This window comes from Micromesistius poutassou (assembly GCF_964030765.1).
Source record: "Micromesistius poutassou genome assembly, chromosome: 10".
NCBI classification, from domain to species: domain Eukaryota; kingdom Metazoa; phylum Chordata; class Actinopteri; order Gadiformes; family Gadidae; genus Micromesistius; species Micromesistius poutassou.
Genome location: NC_140280.1, coordinates 12,780,311 through 12,807,526, shown reverse-complemented (window position 1 = coordinate 12,807,526; position 27,216 = coordinate 12,780,311). Strand labels below are relative to the sequence as shown.

The following is a 27,216-nucleotide window of genomic DNA, read 5'->3' as shown; positions in this document are numbered from 1 at the left end:
ATCTTTAAGTGCGTGTTTATTTGGACTCAACAGGCATATGCAAAACACATTATTAAACCATCTGCATTATAAACATCTCCCTCCTATTTCTCTCAAGACTCCAAGCAACCATTCCTTCTAGACAAAGGACTCATGGCACACGGTACAGTAACAAACAGGGAAGATGGCGCGCCGAAACTGCAAGATACAATTAGTAATTTCATCTCATTAACGTAGTCATTTAGCACAAAACCTCATACTCGGTTGTTCTTTGCATGGGCCGCACAATGCTCCTCTGAAGCAGCAGCTAGAGCTACAGCAACATACACGTTCACACTGTGCAGTGTCCCGAGATATCTTCAACCTCCTACACCAGCAGCTATAGCAGGCAGATACTGGGCAGCACAGCACAGCTGGGAACACGGCAGCTCGCTGGGAGCTGTTTGTGCTTCAGTTTCAGTTCCAGGCCAGAAACTCACATTGTTAGGAGCCCCCATAGAGGGTGAAAACATTACATAACATGGATTGGTTATCACTTTGAACACGGTTCCCAATTTATTGCGAACGTCTCTCAAGAAAAGTTATTATTCAAACACACAGAATGGACTCATGGACTTGTTCGTTAGAGAGCTGCTTATCAATGGTTTGGTAAACGATATGCTGACTGTAGATTTGTTTTGGGATTTTCGTTTCTATCTACGAGATATACCTTAAGATATACCTTAAGATATACCTTAAGCGCAACACAGAGTTCAATATGGGCATCAGATGAATATATGAAAGTGTGTTTGCAAAATAATTGCTCTTCTGTTTACAAAATGTTGCAATGATGTCGGTCTGCTCGTGTCAAACGCATCGGAAAGGGACACAAATTTCCTAAACGTTAATAAAAAAGGAACCTAGGATCTAGTGTGTATGTGTGTGTGTGTGTGTGTGTGTGTGTGTGTGCTCGTTCATGTGTATGTGTGTGTGTGTGTGTGTGTGTAACTGCATGTGTGTGTGTGTGTGTGTGTGTGTCTGCATGTGCATGTGTCTGTGTGTGTGTGTGTGTGTGTGCGTGTGTGTGTGCATGTGCATGTGCGTGTGCGTGTGCGTCACTGATCAAAATCCATCCCGGCCGGTGGCGGGTTCGGAGCCGGTGGACGAGCGGTGTGTCCGCGTGGCTCTCCTGGCGCGGAGCGACACCAGGTTCAGCAGTCTCTCCAGCTCGTCCCCGCCCCCCCCGGCCCCGCCGGCCCCCCGGGCCCCCCCGGCCCCGCCCTGCTCCCCCGGCCCGGCCTCAGGTCCCGGGCACCCCTCCGCCTGCCCCCCGTCCCACGCCCGCAGCGGGGGCTGCAGCTGGGCGGGGTGCAGGTGGAGGCCGGGGGGGGGCGGGAGCCCGTCGTAGGCGCGGCGCGTCGGGGGCAGCGTGTCGTACAGGCTCTCCGCCTCCGTCTCCGGCGGGGCCCCTCGGTACTCCTCGTAGACGGGCGAGGAGCCGTCCTTGCCGCCGCCGTCCTTGCCGCCACCGCAGCCGCCGCCGCAGCGGGCCCCTTGGCCCCCGATGGGCTCCTCAGGGCCTTTGGCGCGGCCCTCTAAAGGCCTCCTCTCCCAGCCTCCGGACCGGGTCCTGTCCCACTGGAAGGAGGTCCCGGTGGCCGCTGCACGGGCCCCGGGGCCTCCGGCGCTGTCCGGGCCGGGGCTGGCCAGCCGGTAGTCCAGCTGGAGGGAGCGCATGCTGCCCGCTCTGCGGATGGCCTGCTGGGCCTCGCTGAGGTCCCAGTGGGAGGCCAGCTCCGGGGGCCGCAGCCGGGACGGGGACAGCCACATGGAGGTCTGCGGGGGGGACCGCCAGTGGTACGCTGCAGGGGGACGGAAGCATGCTTTATAGAACGCTTTTCAGAGTGTTCAAGGGCATCTGAGATGGTAAAGCATGGGTCATGTTAACATTCACGTCAATAGGATGGCCTCAATGGAAGTCCTTTCAATCGAGAGGTCGTAGCTATAGTAACAACAATTGATGTGTTAAAATGATGTCCCCATTTGTAACTCTTCCTGTTTGTCGTCCTATAATGCGCGTTATCGAGTTGTGCAGCGGAGGAGAAGTCCGCTAGGCTATACTTTGGCAGGAAGCCAGTTATTCCATTTACCCTACAGCGTGGGGAAAAGCAGGGATGCAGGGACATGCAAGGATAATTCTGAAAAGGATATATACATCAAGAAATGTTATGTTATGCTGAAGCAGACTCTTGGATGCCGTGTTAAAAGTGGGATTCCTATCTGAGAAACAGCCAGCCAGTCAGAGGGTGGGACCGCATGCCTGTGAGTGTGTGGGATGTAACAGAGGCTTTAATGTCCATGTCAGCGCCTGGCGCGCGGCGCATCAATAGTATACGTGGGCAGACAGTGTTGACACCAGCCTTCCCCTGTTTGTCCTGTATAAATCACCGGCGATTGCACAGAGCTCTCTCAGAGCCAGACTTCCCCTGGTGCGTCACATGAGAAAAGTCACTATGGATACAAAACAATGAAGACATGTGAGCCTCACAATCCACGATGTCCTCTTTAACCAGCTCCACGCTGACAACCCCGTCTCGACGCATGTGGGGACTTACTGGAAAAGGAAACGGAAAGCCAAAGCAACGAGACAGGAGATGAGGAAGGAGAGGGTGTATTTTCGTGGTGAAACGCATTTCATATGCACACAATTCAATGCAGAGAAATTCTGGATGAATTACAACAGAGGCTTAAAAACGCATTACACTGCAGCCTGGCCAATGCCAAGCCACAATCACACACACACACACACACACATACACACACACACACACACACACACACACACACACACAGAAACATACACACACACATACACACAGAAACATACATACACACACGCACGCACACACATACAAACACACGCATACACATATGTTCCTCCATATCATAACTCAATAACTAAAAAATAATTTCCAGTCATAGCATTAGCATGCATGAATAACATACATTATTTAAAGGTAGCCGTTATGGAAAATGTTCAGCCATGAATTATGATAAATAAAAATCATGAATTACGATTATTTATTTATTTTCATGTGTCTAAGAGTCTAACTGAGCTGTAAATTGGGAAAATGAGATTTAAGATATAAATAAAATATAAATAACAGTGTCGTTGTTAAAGTGTAAATACTCCTGTAATAAACAATGGGACAACCTGTAACAGCATGAAGTTATTATGCAATAACATTATGGAACAGCATAAACTTGCCCTATATGTGGAGTTTATTTTTGCTGATTACTTATCTTACCCCAGACCCACACTGGAGCTACAAGCACGTAATTCCAGGTTTGTTTATGTAATGTCTGTAAAGGGATTTTATATAATCAAGACCTATACAACCACATGAGGAGATCATTTAGTGACACACACATACCGACTGACACACACAAAGATAGGGACACACACACACACACACACACACACACACACACACACACACACAGACAAACACAGACAAACACAGACACACATGCATGGACACAAACACACACACGGACAAATAGACTAACACACGGACACACAGACACAGGGGGACACACACATCCACACAGACACAAAGACAAACACACACCAGCAGCCGTTGAATCTCAGGCTAAACACAGACGCCTGGCAGCAAGCGGAGCTGCTGTCGCCACCGCGTACGTTCTGAGGAGCACGGACTGAGGACTCAGGAGGTAGCTCAGGGTAACTGCAAGGTAGGTTTGGCTGGTAACCGCAAGGTTGCTGGTTCGATCCCCGGCTCCTCCTATCTGAGTGTCGTGGTGTCCCTGAGCAAGACGCCCTCACCCTAATTGCTCCTGACCAGCTGGCCGTCGCCCTGCGTGGTCGACTCCGCCGTCGGTGTGTGAATGAGTGGATGCATGGGTGAATGTCAGTCAACACTGTAAAGCGCTTTGGATAAAAGCGCTATATAAATGAGGACCGTTTACCATTAGGACGGCATGTGTTCACAACAGCATTGAGTGATGAGTCATAGAGTGACGGCTGCGGAGATTGTTAGGAAAAGATCAGGGTTTTTCATTAACCCCCGACTTACCTTCACTTTCGATACCGCCAACAGCATCGTTGGGAAGACGTATGACCGTCACAATCGAGGCTAATAATAAAAACACAGGGAGGGGGAGGGGGGGGCGGGCGACAAAGAGAAGAAGACAATGTGGGTGTCTGCATGAGAAGACCAAGGTTGCCATTACAGGGTGGGACTGTCAGTCAACACTAAGGTTGCAGTATTGCTGTGTGTGTGTGTGTGTGTGTGTGTGTGTGTGTGTGTGGTAAACAAACACACCTTTAGTCCTCGCTACTTTATTTTGCCAAGGTTGCCATTACAGGGTGGGACTGTCAACACTAAAGTTGCAGTATTGCTGTGTGTGCGTGTGTGTGTGTGTGAAAAACTTTGTAATGACCTAACATTAGCATATTAACCTTACAACTAAGCCATGATCATATAATAAGATGAATATTTGACTAAAATAGCAAATTGTTGTTGTTTCTGATTGCATGTGAATGTAGAAAATTACATTTTGTTCTTTGTGCTGTTTGAGCCAACATTACAATTTTAAAATGTATTGATGTATTTTCAGAATTCCTGGCAAAACATTTGAAAGTTGGTCATAAATGACCATGTACCATGTACACATGGTACATGGTCATAAATGACCATGTACCATGTGTACATGGGTTTATCACACATAATGACCGCTGTCAATTCTGCTGTCTGCTCACCGTTGGTGTATACAGCGGTATGACAGCTCTGGAGGCCACGAACCGCGCGGAAAACACAGCAGGATCAGCGTTGCCAGATGGGCCAGATTTCCCTCCCAATCAGGCAACAGTGCAGTGGCTGCAGTGTGCTGCAGCCAGGGTTGCCAGATTTGGCAGGAAACCTGGCCCAATCTGGCAACACTGCGCAGGATCTTGATTGAGCCGTGAAGTTGTGTTGACGACCTCAGCATTTTCTTGGTTCAGTGTTGCCAGATTGGGCCAGATTTCCCTCCCAATCAGGCAAAATATGCTGCACAGTGTTGGCAGATTGGGCCACAGATCTGGCAACACTGCGCAGGATCTTGATTGAGGCATTGTGTTGATGGCCTCAGCGTATCCTTCTTACCGTTGTCATCGAAGGACTCTGAGGTGAAGGAGCTGAGAGAACGGGCCTCCGAGAGGCTGTCCGAGAAGCACTGAGCCTCGTCCAGCAAACCAGCTGCATCCTCTGCCACACACACACACACGCACACACACACACACACACACACACACACACACACACACACACACACACACACACACACACACACACACACACACACACACACACACACACACACACACACGTGCACACACACACACACACACACACATTAACAGGGAACATGAATTCCCCAAACCAATCAGGAGAGAGACGCCCTGATATTCAGAAATGACTATCATTCAACCTCGAGACAGACGTCCACAAGCACATTTCCCTCACTAATGGCAGACAGTTTAAACCAAACAATTTCAAACAAATTACATATAGAGTATAGCTCTTAAATCTCACAAAACAGCCCATTTCAATACAAAAAAAGTGTGGAGTCTTTCCTCCGTCAAAATCAATCCGTCCATCATTTCCTGATGAAGGTAATGATGTCTCTGAAGAATACCACTGATGACTTAATTACAGCGGCACAAGTACGCACTGAGCAGCTTCCCTAGAACGTGCGTATGTGTTCGTTGCACACACACACACACACACACACATGATGTGTGTGTGCCCATGATGTTGGACACAGGTGCAGCTGTACACATTTTGTAAGTGTTATATCCCATGATGCATTGCCTTCCCCAGATCCTGTCTTGCGCTAACATGGTTAACCACGTTAAGTTTAACCTATGGTGTGTTCCAGATGTGGGGAAATCTCCCAGCTTTCTTGCGGCATTTCACGGCGGCACGGCCCCTTTTGGACGGTCCCCCTCGGAATTCTTATAAGCTGAGCAACCTAGAGTGAGCAACCTAAGTAATAGGCCTACTTACACCTACATTATATTTAACAGTTTACTGTTAATGTTAATGTTAATGTTAACAGTTTTATGTTATCTAAGAGGCCTTAAGATAACCATTGGTAATACATATGGGTACGATAATAAAAGATGAATTAACTCTGCAGTAATAAGCATAATAACAATTAACTAACAGTTAACTAACCGTTTATCAATGGTTTTTTCATGTTAACCAAGGTATTAATGTATACATTATTTAATAGGGTAACCCATTAGAAAATCATGACTAGAGCAAACGTGAACTGCTAATTAACTGTTAGTAAATGGCTGGTTAAAGCTTTTTACTGTATCATGTACTCATCTTTATTAATGGTGAATAATTGTACCAATATTATAACGTGTTACCAAATCATCTTTAATCCAATACCAAAACATAACAGCTCAGATGCACCATGGGACATTTGGCACCGGGACAGTGCGCCCGGTACATTTGGAACCCACCCGTTAGTTGGAACTCACCCGGTGGGCCGCAGTCCTCTCGCTGGGTCCTCTCCAGCTGGAAGGCCCTCTGGCCCCACTCCTGCTCCCTGTCGTCCCGCGCCGGGCCCCTCTGGCCCCCGGGCCCCCCCACCGAGTCCCAGGACACCTTGTGGGCGGGGCTATGCTCCGAGTGATGCTGAGACGCGGGCGGGAGATTGGGCGCGACGCTGCACACAGCCACGCCCCTCCTGCTAGCCCCGCCCCGGAGGTGAGAGGCGTCAGACAGGAAGCTGCTCAACTGTGGGAGAAAATACAAATATAAAATGTGCATACATGATGAACACTACCCTCAGGCATTGTTTTTTTAATGTCTTTTTTTTTACCTTTTCTGTTGCTATTGCTGTGATTATTGTGTCCTTTCAGTGTCTATGTGGTGCATACCTTTTATTTATTTGTGGCTGTAGTGTATGTTGTACTGTGCCCTGTATTTACTGTCCTGTTGATGATTGTTGTTGTATGTTGTTGGTGGCACAACAAAGTCCAATCAATTCCCGCCCCCCCTCCAATCCCCCACCCACACACACAGAGCAGCTCAACATATTTGACATGAGTTGGATCAATCCATGAATGAATGAATGAATGAATGTTGTTGCTACCATCAGGCCTGAATGCAGCAACATTTAATTGCCCCTTGGAGATGAATAAAGTGCTTTGAAACTTGAAACTTGAAACAGAAGGGCACTGTGCTGGATAACCCCCCACACCACATGGACCCGTGTGCTTAAGCTGTGGTGAGCTGTGCTCGTCTCATCTTCAATAAATAAACAAGCCTTTGTGTCGGCTTTGTCGTTATGTAAAATTGACCTTATGTCCATATGTTACCAGAATCCCGTGGGTTTCCCGTGTTTTCCTCAGTGTGTTGATGTCTGAAGCTAAACGCTTTCGCGCTGAACGCGGCCCAACGCCACAGGCTTGCCGGCTGACCCAATGAGGTCCATAGAGGACGGCTCTCTGCAGCGCAGCTTCAGAGAGCCGCCCGCCGCCGGAGGAGACTGCAACGTGCTGCTCGCGGTTAGGCTGAATTAAAATCGATAGCGCAGCTGTGCTTTAAAAAACCAACTCTAGTAGAAATCATTTCCCCGACGCCCGCCCCCGGGCCCTGCTCTCCCACCGACGGAGCAAACCAACCCAGCTGCATCCCCCCCGCCCCGCCCCCGCCCACCTGGCTGCCCTCGCTGGACGTGGCCCGGTCCCCGCTGGTCCTCAGGGTGCCCCGCCCCCCGCACAGGTCCCCCTGCAGCTGGGGCGAGTGACAGTTGGGGCGCACCATGACCTGCGGCGGACCTCCGCCGCCGCCGACTCCTCCACCGCCGCCGTCACCGAAGCAACCGGAGGTCCCCGAGGAGTAGCCTCCCGACGCGCGCATGGCCTGGAACTCCATGCCGCCGCCGCCGCCGCAACCCGTCTCCCGCAGCATGTAGCCCGCCTCCGAAGTTACCGTGGAGACGCCCGTGGCGGCCCGGCCCCCGGCCCCGCCCCCTCCCCCGCCGTCCGACTCCTTCCTCAGGGAGATCTTCTTCCTGAAGCCCAGGAAGACGAAGAGAAGGACGGCGATGACGAAGACCAGCACCCCGATGCCGACCATCTCCCCGGGGCCGACGTAGGACAGGGGCTCCGCCTGGGCGCCGCGGCGACGCACGCGCAGCGGCCGGAAAACGCACAAAAGCACAAAGAAGAACACGCACAAAGAAGAAAAAAAAACAGACAAGGACACACGCAAGCAAGCACACACACAAACACACAAACACATTAACAAAAACAGACACAAACACACAAAATGCACAAACAAGAACAGACACAAACACACAAACAAGAACACACACAAATTCACAAACAAGTAGACACACAAACAATCACAGACACAAACAAGCACACACACAACAGGCACACACACAGACAAGTACACACACAAACCCACAAACAAGAACGTCACAATATTATTGTATGAATCTGTTAACTCATTGTATTGCTTATTACGCCACTTTTGTTGCGTTGTCTCGGGGGGGGCTTGTGGTTAGCAGGAATGGATATATGTTACTGATAAATATATATTACACACATCATCAAGAGCGATGTGGTGTCTACGTGAACCATAATCAGCAGCAGTGGCAATTATCTCCTGACACGCTCTCTCCCGGGTCGTGCAACATACTGTGGTTTGTTTTCATATCAACGTAGGTTCAATATCCAACCAGGCTCAAATCGTCACAAGATGAGCAGCATGCATATTTGATGTAGAAACAGTTCCCATTGGGTTTGGGGTATTTTACTTAGTGAATCTTGCGACCACTTCCCACCAGAGATGATGGACTGTAGTCGCGGATGAACACAACAGCAATGCAGTTAAGAAAAATGTGAATAAATGATTCATGTTGCTATAACTCCACATTTAAGCTGTGAAAGTGTCATTTTTACACCGATACTTTATTCAGGAATCGTGTGTTAAACCTCACAGATGTGGAACAAGCCATCAGAACCTGTGACGCCTGCCTCCACACTTAATTATTTATTGTATAGTTTGCCACAGCTTTAAATCACTGCGCTACATTTATTCCCTTAGACTTAGTCATATGCTTGATTTACCATTTGTCCTTATGTCTTAATTGTCTTAATGATTGTAATTGTAATGGGCTTACATGTGATCTCTAGCTTTGTCCTCACTGTAGATGGCCTTGGGTTTGAATGGTGCTATATAAATAAACGTAGCAAGATTTATCTGTGCTGCTGCACAGTCGGAATATTGATCCAGCTAGCACTACACCAAGCGTCTACATGACAGAATGGGTTTGAGCGCACATATCACACCAAAGATCAATTGCACCCCTAAGTAACACTTCTGAAGTGTGCCAGAGCGAGTCCGATCGAGTTATTTAAACCCACACACACCTGCCTTAAAGTCACTCTCATCCAAGTCATTTGAAGAAGTCGACAAGGATGTTGAGTCTTAAACCTCGAGGATACGCGTGCGTCGTTCGTACGCCGATACGTTTTTCATGAATCTTCATCGTGAAGCCGTTACCTGCGTGTCCCCCTCTTCATCGCTGGGGGCCCCGCAGAGCGGCCCCTCGAAGCCCACGGAGCAGTTGCAGTAGAAGGCCCCGTAGGTGTTCACACACAGCCCTCCGTTCGCACACTCCTCTCTCAGACACTCGTTGACATCCTCCTCACACCTGTTGAGCGCGGAGGAGAAGAAACACTCCAGTCACTCACTAGATGTGTGTCAGAAGAAGGAGTAAGAGGAAAGGGACACGGCGGTGGTTTTTGGGGCCATTTGAAGAGATTCAGAGTTCAGTTCAGCTTCATGTCTGCTTTGTCTCTGCTCATCATTTCAGAGGGTTTGATTGCTCGAGGAAATTAGCAAGATGCGACACACCAAAGTACAGATTCAAAACGATTGTAATATTTATGTTGTCGAGGGAAACAGTTTATGGTTTTGTCTGCCATGAGCACAGAGAGAAATAAACACAAACACATACACCACACACACACACAGAAACACACGCACGCACACACACACGCACGCATGCACGCACACACGCACACACACACACACACACACTGAGCAAAAAATGGATGGCCCAGTTCACTATTTCCAAGACAACACGACCTCCCGCTGGCATAGCAACGAACAAAGGAAAATACACTTTCCCCTTTCAATTATTTTCTCCTAATAGAACTTGGAAAACAGGGTTTTGTGTCTCTGACAAAGCTTCCATGTCAAATCAAAAGTATCCGCCTGTAGAGTCTGTTCTGGGCGGATTGGGAGCTCTTTTAAAGGGTGGCACTGTAATTAAATGGGTTGAAGCAGCGGACGGATTTGACTACGACTGGTGATACGGTACACATTCAAAACGCCAATATGTAACTTTGTGAGTTCGATTAAGTAGTTTGAGTTAAAGAAAAAAGGGGAATTGAAGGCTAGTGAAAGAGAAAAGAAATGAGTGGAGGGAACATTTCTAGCCTCTAGTGGTGACACACGGAAAGGGTCTGTCAAGGCGATCACAACATACAATTAAAAAGGCAGTCAGCAATTAATGATATGCAGTTCAACTCAATTAGTTCGAAAAACATAACAAAGCTATTGGCTAGAACGAGGACATAGCTTTGATGTGTGCGGTGTGTGTGTGTGTGTGTGTGTGTGTGTAAGTACTGCTGAACAGAACACATACCCAAGGTGCAAGGGCGTAGGAACCGGGGGGGGGACGGGAGGACGTGACCCCTGCTATATTGTACACAGGCGCATTTGTCCCACCCAAAAATTATACCGCGAGGAGAAAAATATTTAATTTTATTTTAAAAGCGCAACACAGGGTCTTGTCACCGGACCCATGAATGGTGTTTTGTGCCCCCAACGGAGCCTTCAAGGCAGCGCAGGGTTGTCCCGGTTTCAACCAACCACTATGAAATGTCCCCTTGTTACATAGCCAACGTGGTCTTATTATCGCCTGATCATTAACTAAAAAACACATTAAAGGGTTAGAAACATTAAAGCATCCCGCATATGATTTCAACAATGTGTGAGGGCACACGCAACCGGGATGGTCGTACAGTGGAACGCTGCGCGATTTAATCTGCACAATGCAGCGCTCGTCCACCCAGCGGACGAGCGCTGGGCGGAGATGTTCGCGCATTTCAGAAGCAGGGAGATTCCGTACAAAAGTATATGTCTAATTTGTCAGTTTGCCGTGTGTCTGCCTGGCACTAATGCTCCCGTTGAGTTGATCTTTCCATAATGAACAAAACTTGGACTGACGAGAGGAACCGCAAGACCGTTCCCACCTTAAAGGCGTTGCTTGTTACAGGGGCCAATTTGATGTTACCTGTCCGCAATTCCACAGCAGCAGGCTGTCAGCAAACATATCAGAGTAAATTCACTCCTCAAACAAATATGTGTAGGCTAATTGGAAGAGCGTTTGTCTCTGTGCTCTATGAGGTTGACGTCTCACACACACACACACACACACACACACACACACACACACACACACACTACTATGCTTTGTTCAAAATTTTCTGAAGCTTTAGGCTAATTCATAAAAATATAGATAGTCCCACACGACACTCATTCAATGTTTCATATTTTCTCTTACATGTGTAGGCCTATATAGGCCTACCAAAAACATTGATGTTTTTTTCCCCCATTAGCTTTGTTGTGAGCAGTAATCCTATAGGACAGTCATCATGATTTGCCTCATATCAGAATAACACCCATAGGACAAATAGCAATGGTGGGTGGAATGCCATAAAGTAGGTCTGTATATGCAGTGAAGCTTGTCCAGGCTCTGCTTGTCAGGATGTAGGCTATGAATCAGAACACATTTTTAGAATGAATAGAATAAATTTTTAGAATTTTGAAAATGTATTCAGAAAATTTTTATTCAAATTTTGATCAATATTCTTCCCATGTTATTTATTATTCTACAAAACTGGATGATTAGGCCTGCAATTTAATAATTGGTTTGATGTTTATCAGTTCAATACTGCCATTCAAAATATGTTTTCCTTTACCTTTACAAATGTATATTTTTAGTAGAATAAAATATATTAATTCATGACATATTTCTGATCAAACTATTAGCGGATCTGTCAAGTTTCCGATATGTGTCCCCCAATGTTAAACTCATTCCTACGCCCCTGCCTAGGTGTATTGTGTGTTTGTGTATCTGTGTGGGTGTGCATATGCCGTGTATACATAACAGCAACATGCAATGCTTATCAGACGCTTATTAAAATGAACAATGTGTCAAACAACCCCTAATTAAGGCTTTATTGTGCGTGTGCGTGCGTGTGTGTGTGCACGTGTGTGTGTGCCTGCTTGTGTGCGCGTGTGTCTGTGTGATGTCGGGTCTCGCTTACACAAGTCCCACGAGACCTCGGGGACAACTGCAGAGAAAGGATCCCCCCGCCGGCTTGCAGTCGCCTCCGTTCAGACACGGGTTGGGCAGACAGGAAGTCAGCTCAGCCTCACAGCGCCCTCCGGTGAACCCAGCGCTGCAACTGCACCCGAAGCCTGAGAGGGCGACGAGGTGACGACAATCACTTTGTAGGAAATGAACGACTCCTGAGGGAACGCCTCAACCCACATAATAACCCACACATAACACACATAACCCTCACAGAGGCGGAGCAAGCCCCAAGGACATGTGACAAAGGCCTCCACACTTTTATTTTTTATATCGTTTGCATCTCTAAAATTACAAATGTTTTTCTGTGATACATTTATTATCTAGCCATCTTATGCTTGAATTTAACATTCATCCTTTTTCTGATAATCTTTTAACTAATGTCCTTTTAAAAGTTTCACATGTGATTTCTAGCTTTTGTGGCCTTGTGTTTGAATGGTTCTAAATAAACTTAGCAAGAGTTATCTGCGCTGCCGCAGAGTAATTCAATCCAAATCCCTGTAGCCGTACAGAACACGTTTAAGCACACATTTCAAACCAAAGACGTTGCATAAATTGTACCGATAACTAACAGTTCTGAAGTTTGCAAGAGGGTGTCAGATGGAGTTCATCAAAAACAAACACGTCTGCTTGAACCTTATCGTCAACCTTATCCCTGTCATCCTCAGTAAGTAGCAACGACGTTTGGTTATCAACCGCCGGGGGCATACGCTCGTAACTAACTGTGGAGAAACTGACTTCAGACCCTGCGTCCCCTTCCCCCGCCCAGCTCTGGCTTTGAACCGAGAAGGGGCCCCCAGGCGCCTGAGGCCTCCTGGGCCTTCCCCCGCTCCGCGTCCCCACTGACCTCCAGAGTGCAGGCTGCTGCAGAGGGCCCCGTTGAGGCAGGGCTGGCTGACGCAGGGGTCCGGGTACAGCACGCAGCCCAGCTTGACCTCGCTCAGGCCCGCCACCTCGGCGTAGCGGCTCCTCTTGTTCTGCAGCGGCAGCTCGTTGCCGTTCAGCCGCAGGGAGCCCAGGCATCCCTGGAAGCCGTCCTGGGCCCTGGGGGGGCCCCTGGTGTCTCTGGGGTCTCCTCCCGGGGCCTCGCTCTGGCCACCGGCCCCGGACCCCGCGCCGGCGCGCTCCCCTGGCCCCGGGGGCGGCCTCACCTGGGCCCCGAAGAAGAAGGAGGAGTCTGGGGCCAGGGGCCAGAGGCGGATGGGGGCCCGGGCGGCTCGGCGGCGCTCCACGTAGCTGTCGTCCAATGACAGCAGGCTGTAGTTGTGGGTGAGCTCCAGGGCCACGGCGTGCCACAGGCCGTCATTGATTGGACGGCCGGAGATTCCCATGATGCCGAGCGTGTTGTCACACTCGAGTTGGAACCACAGCCGACCGCCCTCGATCTGTAGTGGAGCAGTGGAAACAAGGCCATCCAATCACCGTGTCAATCCATATTAATGAGTGTGAGTGTGTGTGTGTGTGTGTGTGTGTGTGTGTGTGTGTGTGTGTTAGAGCGCGGAACGGGCCGCATCTTTCTGTCCGAGCTCGGCCCGTGTCCGACAGAGAAGTCACTGAGCCCGACAGGCATCAAGATATATATGTCCGAGCCCGACCCGGACCTGACACAGTTAAAGTCTATTTCTCCTCATACTAATGACACGTTTACGCTTGTGTGTATGAGAGCACGCCTTTATTAAACAACTGCAAGGCGTTTGGAAATGTCAACAGATGAGCGCAACAAGCGCGCGGTAACAGTTAACGCGTGCTTATTGCACAGAACCAATTGAAATTCACATAGGCCCACAAAAAAAGGCCCATGATAACGATAAATTCCACAAAATGACACAAGAGGTTCTGAGGTTCTGTAGGGCAGCTAGCCTGTGAAATTAAAATTAACACGAGTGTCCTCCAGCGAAGTAAAATTAACGTTAACACAAAAGCAACGCCCATGCCAACTCCAACTCCGTTATCGCGCAGATGTGACCGAGCCCGACCCCAACCCCAGCATAATTTCTAAATATTTGTGTGCGTGTGTGTGTGTGCCTGTGTGTACCTTCAGCATGGTGCAGGGGTTGGTACGGGAGAACATGATGACCCCTCTGGTCTGCAGGGTTCTGATCCTCAGGCCCAGTCTCATCTCCCCCCCCTGGGCCGTCTCCGTCACGCGGTACTTGATGTAGCTGTTCCCAGAGAAGCTCAGGGAGGTCGGGCCTGCGTTCCATATTCACGCAACACACCAGGGAAACATCAACAATAAGAGGGATTTCAACTAACACAACCACTTGGAACGACAACACACTTATACAACAGTGGCCAATTTATTCAGCGACACAACTCCCAATATTCTGTATCGTTTGTATATTTGGTATCCGACATACATCTTTTTGGTTTCATCTCAACATCTACATGAATTTCTACTTTCAATCAATCAATCAATTTATTATTTAAAGTGCAGTCTCACCGTCGAAATGGCCTCAGAACACTTAGAACAGAATAGTGAACAGAGTAGTGCATATATACATTTGAATATATTGAGAACGTGGGCTGAAACTCACCAGCGCATTCGTCCAGCCTGTCTGGCTGACACTGGCAGACAGAGGGCGCTGTCACACCGGAGCGCACACACTGCATGTCTGATGGACAGGACTGACCTTCACAGAGCTCCAGAGGAGTGGAGCAGAATCCCCCTGTTGGGCGAGGGGGGGGGGAGAGGGACGTATTGGCCGGAATAAGCACCAACTCTAATGCGCTGTGATTACTTAACGACATAACTAGGAATTACAACAGTTTAGCGACATAATAGTAACACAAAAGATGTGTCGCTTTAATCGAATGACACACACACACTCACACTCACACTCACACACACACACACAAACACACATACACACACATACACTCACTCACTCACTCACTCACAGACAAACACACGCACACACACACACACACACACACACACAAACACACACACACACACACACACACACACACACACACACACACACACACACACACACACACACACACACACACACAGACAAACACACGCACTCACACACACACACACACACACACACGCACACACACACACACACACACACACACACACACACACACACACACTTCTTCTTTAAGAAAAGCTGGACTGATTGAAACACTGAAGACCTTCAGGAGCTCTGCAGAATCCCAAACAGAGGCACAAAACGCAGACCCTGTGCAGCGGCGGCGTTACCGGGGCATGTGCAGGCCTCCATGCGTCTGAACGTGGGCGCCACCAGGCTGACCCGCTCGGTGCTGTAGGCGACGGTGGAGCGCGGCGCCATCACCAGCGTCTGCTCGCACGCCATGTCCCCGCAGTCCAGCTCCCCGGAGCAGGTCTGGTCCAGCACCTCCGCCCCGGCCAGCACCCCCCGGAACTGGCCCCGCGCCCGCGCCGCCGCTAGCTTCTCCGACAGCTCCTGCGGGGAGAAGAAGCCGTCCCCTCCTCCGCCTGTGCCTCCACCTCCTCCTCCTCCTCCACCTCCTCCTCCTCCTCCTCCACCGCCCCCGGTCCCTGCCGGCTCCGAGGGCCTCTCCATGGCCAGGAAGAGGTCCACGTCGCCGGTGTCGTCCACCGGCTGCACGCCCAGCACGTGGATGAAGTCCACGTGGCCCGGCGGGAAGGCCCAGGCTCCCAGGGAGCGCAGCATCAGCCGCACCTGGCCCAGGTAGCGGCCCAGCAGGTCCTCCGGCGAGAGGGAGCCGAAACGCACCGCCACCGCGCTGCGCAGCACCACCTCCGTCAGCTGCTCCACCCGCACCGACACGTCGGCGATGACGGCGAAGCGGCCGTCGCTCACGGTGGCGTTCAGCTGGTACCTGGGCAGGGGGGCGAGGGGCGGCGGCAGACAAGCCACAAAAAAAAAAAACGTCTCGACTTAGAAGATTCAAAGGGGGAGATTTGGGATTTCTAGCTGGCTCCAAGGGGTATTGTAGCACTAGAGGCAGCGGCGCCAACTTCAGGTCAACATTGGGGGGTCATAAATATATATCGTTCAAATGTGTTCCACCAAAAAGTAGGCTGTATCACTTCTCCAAAGTCCTGCTTTCGGAATTTGAGGTTCAGAACAGTAGTTCATGAATTATTTACGTATTATTTATCTGTCATTTATTCGATTTTTTTTCCACATTTTGGTTGTGATGATGTATGATTTAACCGTTCCATCAATTTCCGAAAGTGTGTTACGAGTGGCGGGGCGTGCACTTATTTTATATAAACATGCCAGAATAAATGGGAGCAGGCCTAGCTTCATTACATTTCAGTCACTCATTTAGAAATGTAGAAATCATGGAAATAACTCGCCAGGCTCTCATAGTAAGCAAGAACTGACTTCACACTGCTCACTCGCATCGTCCAGCAGGTGGGGCAAAGCGGGCGCAAACTGTTCCCACCTGCAGGCTTACAGAAAGAGTCAAACCATGCCAGTCTTTTCTGTGACTCTCTGATTGTAATGATCAGCTCTTTGACTGTCTTCATCGCATCTCGGGCATATGTTAACTTTTGAAACGGCAACTAGAAAGGCAAGGTTCATGTTGTGGGCATTACGTACATCGCCTCCTCTTGCATGTCCTTGACGCGCGGTTGTAAGCCCGACCTGCTCCCTGACTTATTCGACCAGTCAATCATTTGGCACTCTGCCAACCATTGGTATGTCAGGAATGTTGCCAGCGATGCTTTAGAATGATTGGTGGGGGAGATTGAGGGGGAGGGAGGTGGCGGGGGCTATGGCAGCGCAGCGCTTTGTCGCTCTTCTAACCGCTTGCCGGTTCACTTCGTTTCCATATTGAGGGTTTTTTTGCACCCCCAACCTTATCTTTGGGGGTGCAAGAAACCTTGTGCCACCAGGTGTAGAGTGTGATTAGCCGCTACAAACCGCTTTGCAAATCTGCCTCTTCTGACATCACAGGTGGGCGTGTCCACCTAGATGTGTGACGGATTGATGAGCAACGTTTGCTACGGTCCACTGGGTAGGCTGGTAGACTGATCTATCCAGCACACATCTAGGTGGACACGCCCACTTGTGACGTCACTAGGAGCAGATTTTCAAAACGGCTTGTGACGGCTAATCACACTCCACACCTGGGGGTATAATATGGAACCTTTAATATTTTATGAGTATAAATAGCTCTCGTTCTCACTCCTACCTCTGCTCTCTCCAAACCCTGAAAAAAAAGGTAAGGCTCACTGAACAAACCTAAGATAAGATCTGAGTCCAGTAACCTCGATCCCCGTGGCCATACGGCCTTCCTTTGGGAATGTGGTGCATTTAAATTACTTCACCGAGCCAGGAAGTGGCTCAGTGAAGTCCAGTGAAGTCCAGTCTTACATGTGAGACAGGAAGTGTTCTCCTTGTGTGTATGTGAGACAGGAAGTGTTCTCCTTGTGTGTATGTGAGACAGGAAGTGTTCTCATTGGGTATAAGTGGGACAGGAAGTGCTTAGAGTGTTCTCCCTGTGTGTATGTGGGACAGGAAGTGCTTAGAGTGTTGTCCTTGTGTGCATGTGAGACAGGAAGCGTTCTCCTTGTGTGCATGCGGGACAGGAAGCGCTGGTATCCCGGGGTACCTGCCGGGTTCCAGGCCCGGCTCGGCCATGATGCTGCCGTCCTGCCGGTCGATGCGGAACACGCTCCCGAGCGCGGGCCTGTGGGCGTACGACAGGACGTCGTTGACGTCGCGGTCCGTCGCGTAGATGCGGCCGACGGGGCCGCCGGGGAAGGTGTCGGTCGCCATGACGACGAAGACCTCCAGCGGCGAGACGGACGGCTTGTACTGGCTGTTGCCGACGACCCTCAGGTAGACCCAGGAGGAGGAGGCCAGGCGGGGCCGGCCGGAATCACTGGCCTTGAACAAACACGACCAGACAACAACAACAACAACAACAACAACAACACCGGGGTTTCATGTCTGAAGAACTTCAGCCGTGCTGAACGTGTTCAACTGGATCGACTGTTTCTCTGTGAATTATAGTGACAGTATTTGGGTTTGCTGTCCATTAAAATACACAGAAAATCTGGAAATGCTGCAACGCCGTGTTTTTTTTTCTAGCATTCTCTATACTTTCCATTTCTGTCACGAGAGGAGCTGCGTAACCAGAGACAGTGTCGCAAATCTTTCTCCCATACACTTTTTTAAGACGCTTTTAGTGCCTTTCGTGCGCTACATAAAGAGATGTTGACAAGAAAGAATCCAGCAGAATCCCCTTAAAGGGGACATAGTATACCACCAGGTGTGAGTGTGCTTAGCCGTTATAACCCGGTGGTTATAATATGCCCCCTTTAAAGGTCCCATGGCATGAACAATCCCTTTCTCCTCCATTTCGCGGTTCAGTCTGTACTTAATATCGACGTGGAAGTGTGCGATGGAAAAATCGACATAACTTAAACTTAGTTTTTATAACTTAGGCCTTGTTCTTTCCTTTCGCGTATTGTCTTGCCAACCTGCCTTTCTCCAGAGTCGACTATTCATTGAGCTTTGTGCTTGGGTAAACGGGTCACAAAGGAGAAGACATCCCCTTAGGCGCTGTTCTCCTTGATAAAAACACAGGCACCTCTGTGTCTTGGGTAAACATCACTTGAAATGATTATTGACAATTACAATATGGGGAGGGTCTGAAACGGTATAAAAAACCCTGTCAAACTGTATTCTGGACTCACTCTGCTAGAGAGGAGTCTAATGTATGCATGCATTAAAACCTAGGATAATTGCTTTCCAATGTATTGTGTGCTTTTTTGCAGTGGGAATCTCATCTGGCCTAGACGCAATCTCTGTTAAAGGGAATTGCCACAACAATTGGAAGAACCAGAGGCGTCCGAGAACCCGACGCAGTCGTTAGAGATTCATAATATCATCCGGAGGCGCAAACAGCTTTTGACCGTGATAATAATATATTGCATTATATAGATATCTATATATAATATGATATTATTTAGATATAGAGCTCCAGGACTCCCGCCGGAGCATTCGGAGTGTTCAGTGTTCCACTGTAAACACTAGCGCATGGTACCGTGGCCACAAGCTGCTCAGGGCCACACCCCCACCCTCCACCTTGACCCGCCTCTAAAAACGGCACGTTTGTGGAGAGCTCATTGTGGGAGCTCGTAGTGGCTGTAACTCTGCACCAAGGCTGAATTTCTTGAACGTCTTCAAGTACTGTATTAGGGGCCCACTAACACCTATATTAAAGCAGCCATAAAGTAGCAGGCCGTGGGACCTTTAAGCCCTGTCCCGGCGCCTCACCTGGATCTCCAGGGTGAACTCCCGGCGGGCTTGGGGCCCCAGCACCCGGGTGGCCCTCAGCGTCCCGGAGCGGTCCAGGGAGAAGTAGTTCCCCTCGTTGCCGGCGGCGATGCGGAACTCGAAGGGGGGGCCGTTCCTGGGGGAGTCCGGGTCCTTGACCGTCAGCTGCAGGAGACTGGCCCCGGCCGGCTGGTTCAGCTGGGAGGAGGAGGAGGAGGAGGAGGAGGACACAGTGTGACACACCGACAGCCAGGTCCCATGTACCACACACACACACACACACACACACACACACACACACACACACACACACACACACACACACACACACACCCTCTCATGCCTGCATGTGCACACAGAGATGCTCATGGACGCAGAGGCACACTGGCGCACATGTACACACACACACACACAAACACACACACACACACACACACTCATACATGAAAGCATGCAAATACACACACATCCGCACACACACACACATGCATGCAGCACTACCTGGATCACGGCGGTGGAGTTAGGGGGGGAGAAGACGGGGGGGTTGTCGTTCACGTCAGATACGTCAATGTTAACGGTGGCAGTGGAGGACATGGCTGGGGAGCCACTGTCAAACGCCTGCACCGAGAGAGAGTACCTAGATACCTGCAGAGAGAGAGGGAGAGAGAGAGAGAGAGAGAGAGAGAGAGAGAGAGAGAAAGACAATATGCAAGAGAGCGAGAGAGACAGAGAGACAATGAGAGAGACAGAGAGACAATGAGAGAGAGAGAGAGAGAGCGAGAGAGACAGAGAGAGAGAGAGAGAGAGAGAGAGAGAGAGAGAGAGAGAGAGAGAGAGAGAGAGAGAGTGTGTATCATTGCACTGATACAAAGACACATACCTTTATGCCTGCGAGTGCACACGGATAAGTGATGCCCTTCCTCGTGCATAATGTGAGACATTAGCTTTCACCTTGAGAGGTCGGAGTATACCACTCTGCTCGTGCTCACGAACCGTAAAATTACTATCGATTACTTTTTTGCCGTTATTGTACTCGGAGACACATCCTTACCAGCTCTCGGTCCAGACGCTTATTGACTTTGAGCAGGCCGGTGACGGGGTCTATCCAGAACTGGTTGCCACGGTCACCCTTCAGTATGGAGTACGTAATGTGGCCGTTGACCTGGCTGTCCAGGTCCTCTGCCAGCAACTGCGTCACACATGCAGGGAACGTCTGAGTGAGTGTGAGGGGAGTTTCACTTCAACTCAGAGGCAAATAAAAAAAAAAAAAATCTATACATAGAGAGGTGCTGTGGGTCAGATTTAAAAGCTTTTCTTCAAGTTTAATTAGTTAGAAACCTTCAGTTATTAGAGTAGGGATGTTCATCTTTCAGAATATCACGATTTGCTTCAATTTCAAACGTTATGGGGTCAACGATTCAAATCGATTCTCGATTCAAAACGAAAAAACAAGAGACAATCAGATCAGATCAGATAAGATAATGAACGGAGGAAAAGGAGCCCCATGTTACCCTGGTAATGGTCTGGCCAATGGAGGCGTCCTCGCTGACCAGCACGTTGTAAATCTCCTCACTGAAGGCGGGGGCGTTGTCATTGACGTCCATCAGCTCCACGGTCACCATGGTAGCGGCGCTGAGGGGCGTGGTCCCGCTGTCCCAGGCCTCGATGGTCAGGTAGTAGTCCTTGCACACCTCAAAGTCCAGGTCGTCGGCCACAGAAATAGTGCCTACGGGTGCACACACGCGAGGGCAGCACACACACATTTGCACACAGATTGTTAAAGTCGCACGCGCGTACGGGGCTTTGCAATTTCAGCGTGCACAAGGGTGTGTGGTAAAATTGATGATGAAACTTGTTTTTTGCAGGCTTTGCCATTTCAAGCTAGTTCAAAAAATCGCAAAGAACAACACTCTGCTGATCATCCTTCCCTCTCCCCCTTTCTCCCCAAACCTCGACCCCCCCCCCCCCGTCAAAGAGCCCCGCTTGCTGAAAATACTCGACATGAGCTTTCTCGACGCTGACGCTGAGTCGGAGCAATTAACCTTGATTCCTGCAGCCCTCCAGGTGACAAGGTACCTTGTCACAAGGTACCTCCAGGTGACAGAGTGTGTGTGTTTGTGGCTACTGTACCTTTAAGGTCTTGTGACACGGCGTGAGGAGCACAAAGCATTGCACTAGCTTAAGGTTAAACCAAAGGCCTCATCCTGAACGGTGAGCCCTCCTGTGACCACTGACCCAGGCGGCTGTTGATGGAAAACATCCGCCGCTCGTTCCCCGAGCGGATGCTGTAGATGATCTCGGCGTTGGGGCCGATGTCCACGCTGGTGGCGAACACCCGCAGCACCTCCGTCCCCACGGCGACGTCCTCCGGCACCGTGACGGTGTAGTCCCTCCTCTGGAAGACGGGGGCGTTGTCGTTGACGTCCAGCACCAACACCGTCAGCTCCACCTGGGAGAGACGTGGACTCGTGACGGATGTGAAGAGGGCTATGTGTTGAGGATGGAGTCATGAGACTCATGACGGATGTGAAGAGGGCTATGTGTTGAGGATGGAGTCATGAGCAGCCAATGGGATCCTCTGCAATTCGACAAATCCTTCTCAAAGCCTAATTTCCTGCTACCTAGAGGGCGAATAATAAATCGTCAGCCTCACAGCATAATTGCTGTGAGGTCATATTTTAAGGTTCATCTTGTATTTAGCGTCAAAAATGCCTCTAGGTTCAGATAGTTCAGATAGACAGATAGTGATTCTGGAATGTAAAAAGCACTCTGATTGGATGAGGATATAGCCAATGAGGCACAGTGAATCAGCAGCACTAGGAGAGTAGTGAGGTTAGCTATCAGAATTTGACACAGGCAATGATGCTACGAGGCTCACGACATTCAAAAATCGCATCGTACCTTACTTCGCCTCACCCGTGACCGTACGTCATCTCATCTAGTGCCAACCCACCTGTGAGGCCAGCGCCCCCGGCTGTCCAGCCTGGTCGGTGGCCTGAACCCGGAGCTGGTAGGAGTCCCGCGTCTCTCTGTCCAGCGGCCTCTCCAACACCAGCACCCCGGACACGGGCTCAATGGAAAACACTCCGTCGGCCGAGTCCACCAGGGAGTAGACCACCGTACGGTTCAGGCCTGGGGGAGCAATGAGAAACACTGGATGAATAACATATAAATAATAATAGGATAAATAATAGCATGCAAAGTGATTCCTCTTCCGTGCTATCTCTATCAGCCATGTGTTTACGCCCGTACTGCCAGAGAGACCGCTATCTGCGTCTCTAGAATTGTGTCTGCAGATAAATATTATTTTATGTCTTCGTACACGGGGGCAGACAGGCGAGTTTAGCGGTGTGTAGTGGTGTGTAGTGGCTCGTGGGAAAATGTTCTGGCTTTTGCTCCGCTATACGTCTGCAGTCTGCTGTCTGTCTCAGAGCGAGGAGCTCAAACTTTCACGCCGTGCGTCTCTTTAGTCACAGTGAGTACTTTCTCGCATCAAATAAAAACACCTCGTAAATACTAAACGTTGGTTAATTTTGCAGCAGCGGAGCACACTCGGCGCCCAGAAAGGAAAACACTTGTGTGTCAGAATAAAAGCGGGGCGGGGGCGGCCACTCCAGAGGGCAAAGCGATCGCACACACAAAGGCAAGTGGCACTTTGGCGTCTTATAGACAAAGCCTTGACCCATGCGGTCACCAGGCAACAGAAGCAAATTGAGTCCTCCAGCGTCTGGAACGGACATAAAGAGCCATCGTTTGCACATGACACTATTAACATCGACCGATGTACAAACGTATCGAGACTCGTCTGGAGGGCCCTTTAAACCCTGCGTTCACACTACATTAAAGTCCCTCCCGCGCCACGCCAACGCCTCGCCAACACGATATGTGGAACCCCTTCGCTCCTGAGTCCTAGGAAACAATAAAACCAAAATCCCAAAGGTTCCCTTACGCTGCGTTCACACTACCACGTCTCCGATCTCATTGACTTTGCGTGGGGCCGCTCTCGAAATGCATTGTGGGTCCGTCCGTTCTGTCGGCGCCGTCAAAAAGTTGAGAAACGTTCAACTTTTCAGGCAGCGACGGATCCGTCGGCGAAACAGATCGCGTTATGCGAACATACGCAAATACACTTTGCAATGAAATCGCCGTTCGTAATCGAACCCACATCGAAAAAACACACGGCTACGTCAAAAAAGCCGTGGCCGGATGGAGGCGGCGCGGGCGCGGCGTTAGGGCTCACCTTGGTCGGGGTCGCTGGCCTGCAGCCGGGTCAGCAGGGCCTTGGGCGCGGCGCTCTCGGCCACGCTGGCCACCAGCGAGCCGGAGGAGAAGGAGGGTGCGTTGTCGTTGACGTCCAGCAGGCGCAGGGAGACGGCCGAGCGGCAGAAGAGCCCGCCGCCGTCGGTGGCCTGGGCGATGAGCTGGTAGCCCGCCGTCCGCTCGCGGTCCATGAGGGCGGCCGAGCGCAGCTCCCCTGGGAACGCCGACGACGACGACGGACAGCGGGAAGCAGACGCACACCGGGTGAGATGTGATTAAAACAGGGCTGATTGTGATTATAGAGACATAAACTGACTGAGGATTGACCCAGACTTTTACAAAGTACAAATAAATGATCAAACTCGTTGCGAATGGGGCGAAATAATGGGGGAGGAAGCGGCAGGAGCACCGGTGTTGGCGTCCATGTAGAAGTCTTCGACGCCGATGCCAAACAGCGAGTACTGGATCTCAGCACTGGCGCCTGAGTCAGCATCTGTTGCTCCCACTGTCAGGATGCCCTTGTTAGTGGGGATGTCCTCGGGAAAGGCAGCACTATACACGGCCTGGGACACACACACACACACACACACGCACACACACACGCACACACACACGCACACACAGTCGCACACACACACACATACGCCAACCCACACAGACACACACACGCACACCAACCCACACAGACACGCACACACAGACAGACAGACTCACACACACACACACACACACACACACACACGCACACCCACACACACACCAAGCACACACATACACACAAACACACAGACACACACACACACACACACACACACACAAACACACGCACTCCCACACACCCACACACACGCACACACACACACGCAATGAAGACTGTCTGACAGAAATCGGTTTCAGCACTTCAAGAGACACATTAAACAACTGTGATCAGCTTGCATTAGGCTCGCCCCTAGAATTGGCAACCCAGAATCTTAATGCCCTGCCCTCACCCTTGGGTCTGCGCCAAGTACCTCCTAGCGTACATCACCAGCCCTGTGTCTGCCTTCTTCCTCTTCTTCTTCTTCGACTGAACGCATAAGTCACAGGGCCGTGTGACAGCTCAACACGTTCTAATCGTTCTAATTGACTGCTTAACAACCCCCCCCCCCCACCGCCACCCCCCCCCCCCCGAAAAAAACACGACCACCCCGAGCCCGTTACCATGACAGGGTCAAGCGCCAAGCAGGGGCTTCAGAGTTCAGTGAAACAACAACGCTTTGTACCAGCCCACACAGACCAATTTGCTCGAGAGGGGGGGAGGTGAAAACAGAGAGATTATGGAAGCAGAGGCCGGGGGAGAGAGGCGGCGCGGGCCGGCAGGGATGAAAGTGATTCAGAGGCTGTCAGGGAGCCGAATAAAACTTTCTCCGCTAATTAGGAGGAATGGAGGCGGTGCGCTGCGACGCTAAATGAAGAGAGATGGAGGAGGAGGAGGAGGAGAGGACTCAACCCAACGACCTTCCCCTCGCTACGTGCCTCTGGGCTTGTTTTTGTTTGCCTTCTTTCGTTTTTTTTTTTGCCTCAGTTCATTAACGTGTGTGAATGGCAAACGTCTGATGAATAGGACGTTCACCATCGAAAGATTTGTGCCAAAACATTAACTTTCAATGCATTTGTAATAAGGAAGAATTAATTAAAAAATAAATTAAAACAGATGGAATGGATGTAAACACATTGTCCGCCCCAATACCATCGTGTATTGATATCTACTTTGCCTGGTGTTAAAAGTAGAACTAATAATGTCAACCGAAACAAGTGGTGCCAGAGACCTCTAACTTCTTTAAAGAGCCAGTGAACCTGCTGGTTCTGCTGGAATTAACTAGTAACTATTCGAATTACATTAGAATAAAGTTACAAAAAACGTGTTTTGGGCATTGAGACTTTCATTGAGACTGAGTTGTTATGCCAACGGCAACTTTGTGACGATTTTCGATTTTTTCGACTTTACCTTTACCTAAAGCTAGTCGGCCAGCTGTCTAGTAGCTGAGCAGTATGGTCTCAGCGGGACCATAATGAGGGGTGTGACAGGGAGCGCCACAGAGCCTACGCACTCCTGTGTCTGCAGAGGAACCATCTTGAGCTGGAGGATGTCTCTCCCCTGCAATCTACTTCACCCATCCCATGAAACGAGGATGGAGTAGGTCCAATCCTTCCTAATGCTCGTCTAGGCGAGTAATACAATAACAAATATACGAACAACCCGCATAAATAAATCAAAGATATATCATAGATAATATCATCAATGCTGCATGAGCGGCATTGATTTATGATATTATCTATTATTTATCTATGATTTATCTATGATATTATCTATGATTTATTGGCTACATTTCTCCAGACCAACATAAATGCAGCAATGAGATGCCAAGTGTATGTTCTACAGTCCCACAGGAAATAAAGTAAACTGCAATATATCACAGTGTTATTTTAGTAGCAGTGATACAATGGTATATATTACTAAGTTGACGATCATATAAGACATATTACCACGTTTAAAACAAAACCAAAACGGTTTTGGGGTTCACTGGCTCTTTAACAGAACATTTCAACTTTTCATGAACTTTCTATAGAAAGAAATAGAATCAGTCTGCGGCGGCTGAAGAGGGGATTAGTGTAGGACTGATGAATGTGTGTAATCAATGTCCTGCTCTACCACAGCAGCTCTGCATCGATGGTTGTATTAAAGTCCAAGACCACAAACTCAATTAAATCTCATTATTCTAAACCAACATGGTTGTCATAGAGATGTCAGCATACATGTAACAGTATATTAAAACGACCCACAAAGCCTAAAGTGCTCTGGTGTGTACATTATGCTTGGGTAATCATCCATGGGTAATAACACGCTTGGCATTCTGTTTCCATAACTAGCTGTATAATTGAGTGGGAGAAGCCTCATTTTCAATCAAAGGGAACCAGGGAGTCATTACTGGATCGGGTATTCTCAAACAGCACTACTCTCTTTGCAACGTGAATCACACTTTGCAGGGGTGTAAAGTCCTTGATTTACAACCTGGAGCTCCAGGTAATTGCATACGGGGGGGAATGTATGAACTTAATACGTTTTACTTTGCCACGCTTATTTTACCCACGTTTAGTATCACTTCTGTTATTGAAAGAAAAAGCTTATTCTGTACACACACTCTTTGGTAATACATACTTATAAAAAATAAAAAAAAAAAACGTAATAGAATCATAATGATTAAATTTTCCACCACGT

General features: G+C 49.5%; 1 protein-coding gene across 1 annotated transcript in view; it reads right to left on the bottom strand.

The window, feature by feature from the left end:
• Positions 1–1,080: 1,080 nt before the first annotated feature.
• Positions 1,081–27,216, bottom strand: part of fat3b (FAT atypical cadherin 3b) — a gene marked incomplete at both ends in the record, with an annotated part of 74,790 nt that continues 48,654 nt past the window's right edge. The window contains 22 exons of the mRNA XM_084474234.1: positions 1,081–1,820; positions 2,507–2,572; positions 4,056–4,115; positions 5,127–5,228; positions 6,515–6,773; positions 7,698–8,153; positions 9,555–9,705; positions 12,392–12,545; positions 13,286–13,823; positions 14,474–14,631; positions 14,976–15,107; positions 15,653–15,901; positions 15,962–16,278; positions 18,025–18,302; positions 19,698–19,895; positions 20,199–20,342; positions 20,749–20,886; positions 21,209–21,423; positions 21,933–22,146; positions 22,651–22,829; positions 23,938–24,171; positions 24,367–24,520. Coding sequence (XP_084330360.1) covers positions 1,081–1,820; positions 2,507–2,572; positions 4,056–4,115; positions 5,127–5,228; positions 6,515–6,773; positions 7,698–8,153; positions 9,555–9,705; positions 12,392–12,545; positions 13,286–13,823; positions 14,474–14,631; positions 14,976–15,107; positions 15,653–15,901; positions 15,962–16,278; positions 18,025–18,302; positions 19,698–19,895; positions 20,199–20,342; positions 20,749–20,886; positions 21,209–21,423; positions 21,933–22,146; positions 22,651–22,829; positions 23,938–24,171; positions 24,367–24,520 — 5,136 coding nt within the window. The remainder of the gene's footprint in view (positions 1,821–2,506; positions 2,573–4,055; positions 4,116–5,126; positions 5,229–6,514; positions 6,774–7,697; positions 8,154–9,554; positions 9,706–12,391; positions 12,546–13,285; positions 13,824–14,473; positions 14,632–14,975; positions 15,108–15,652; positions 15,902–15,961; positions 16,279–18,024; positions 18,303–19,697; positions 19,896–20,198; positions 20,343–20,748; positions 20,887–21,208; positions 21,424–21,932; positions 22,147–22,650; positions 22,830–23,937; positions 24,172–24,366; positions 24,521–27,216) is intronic.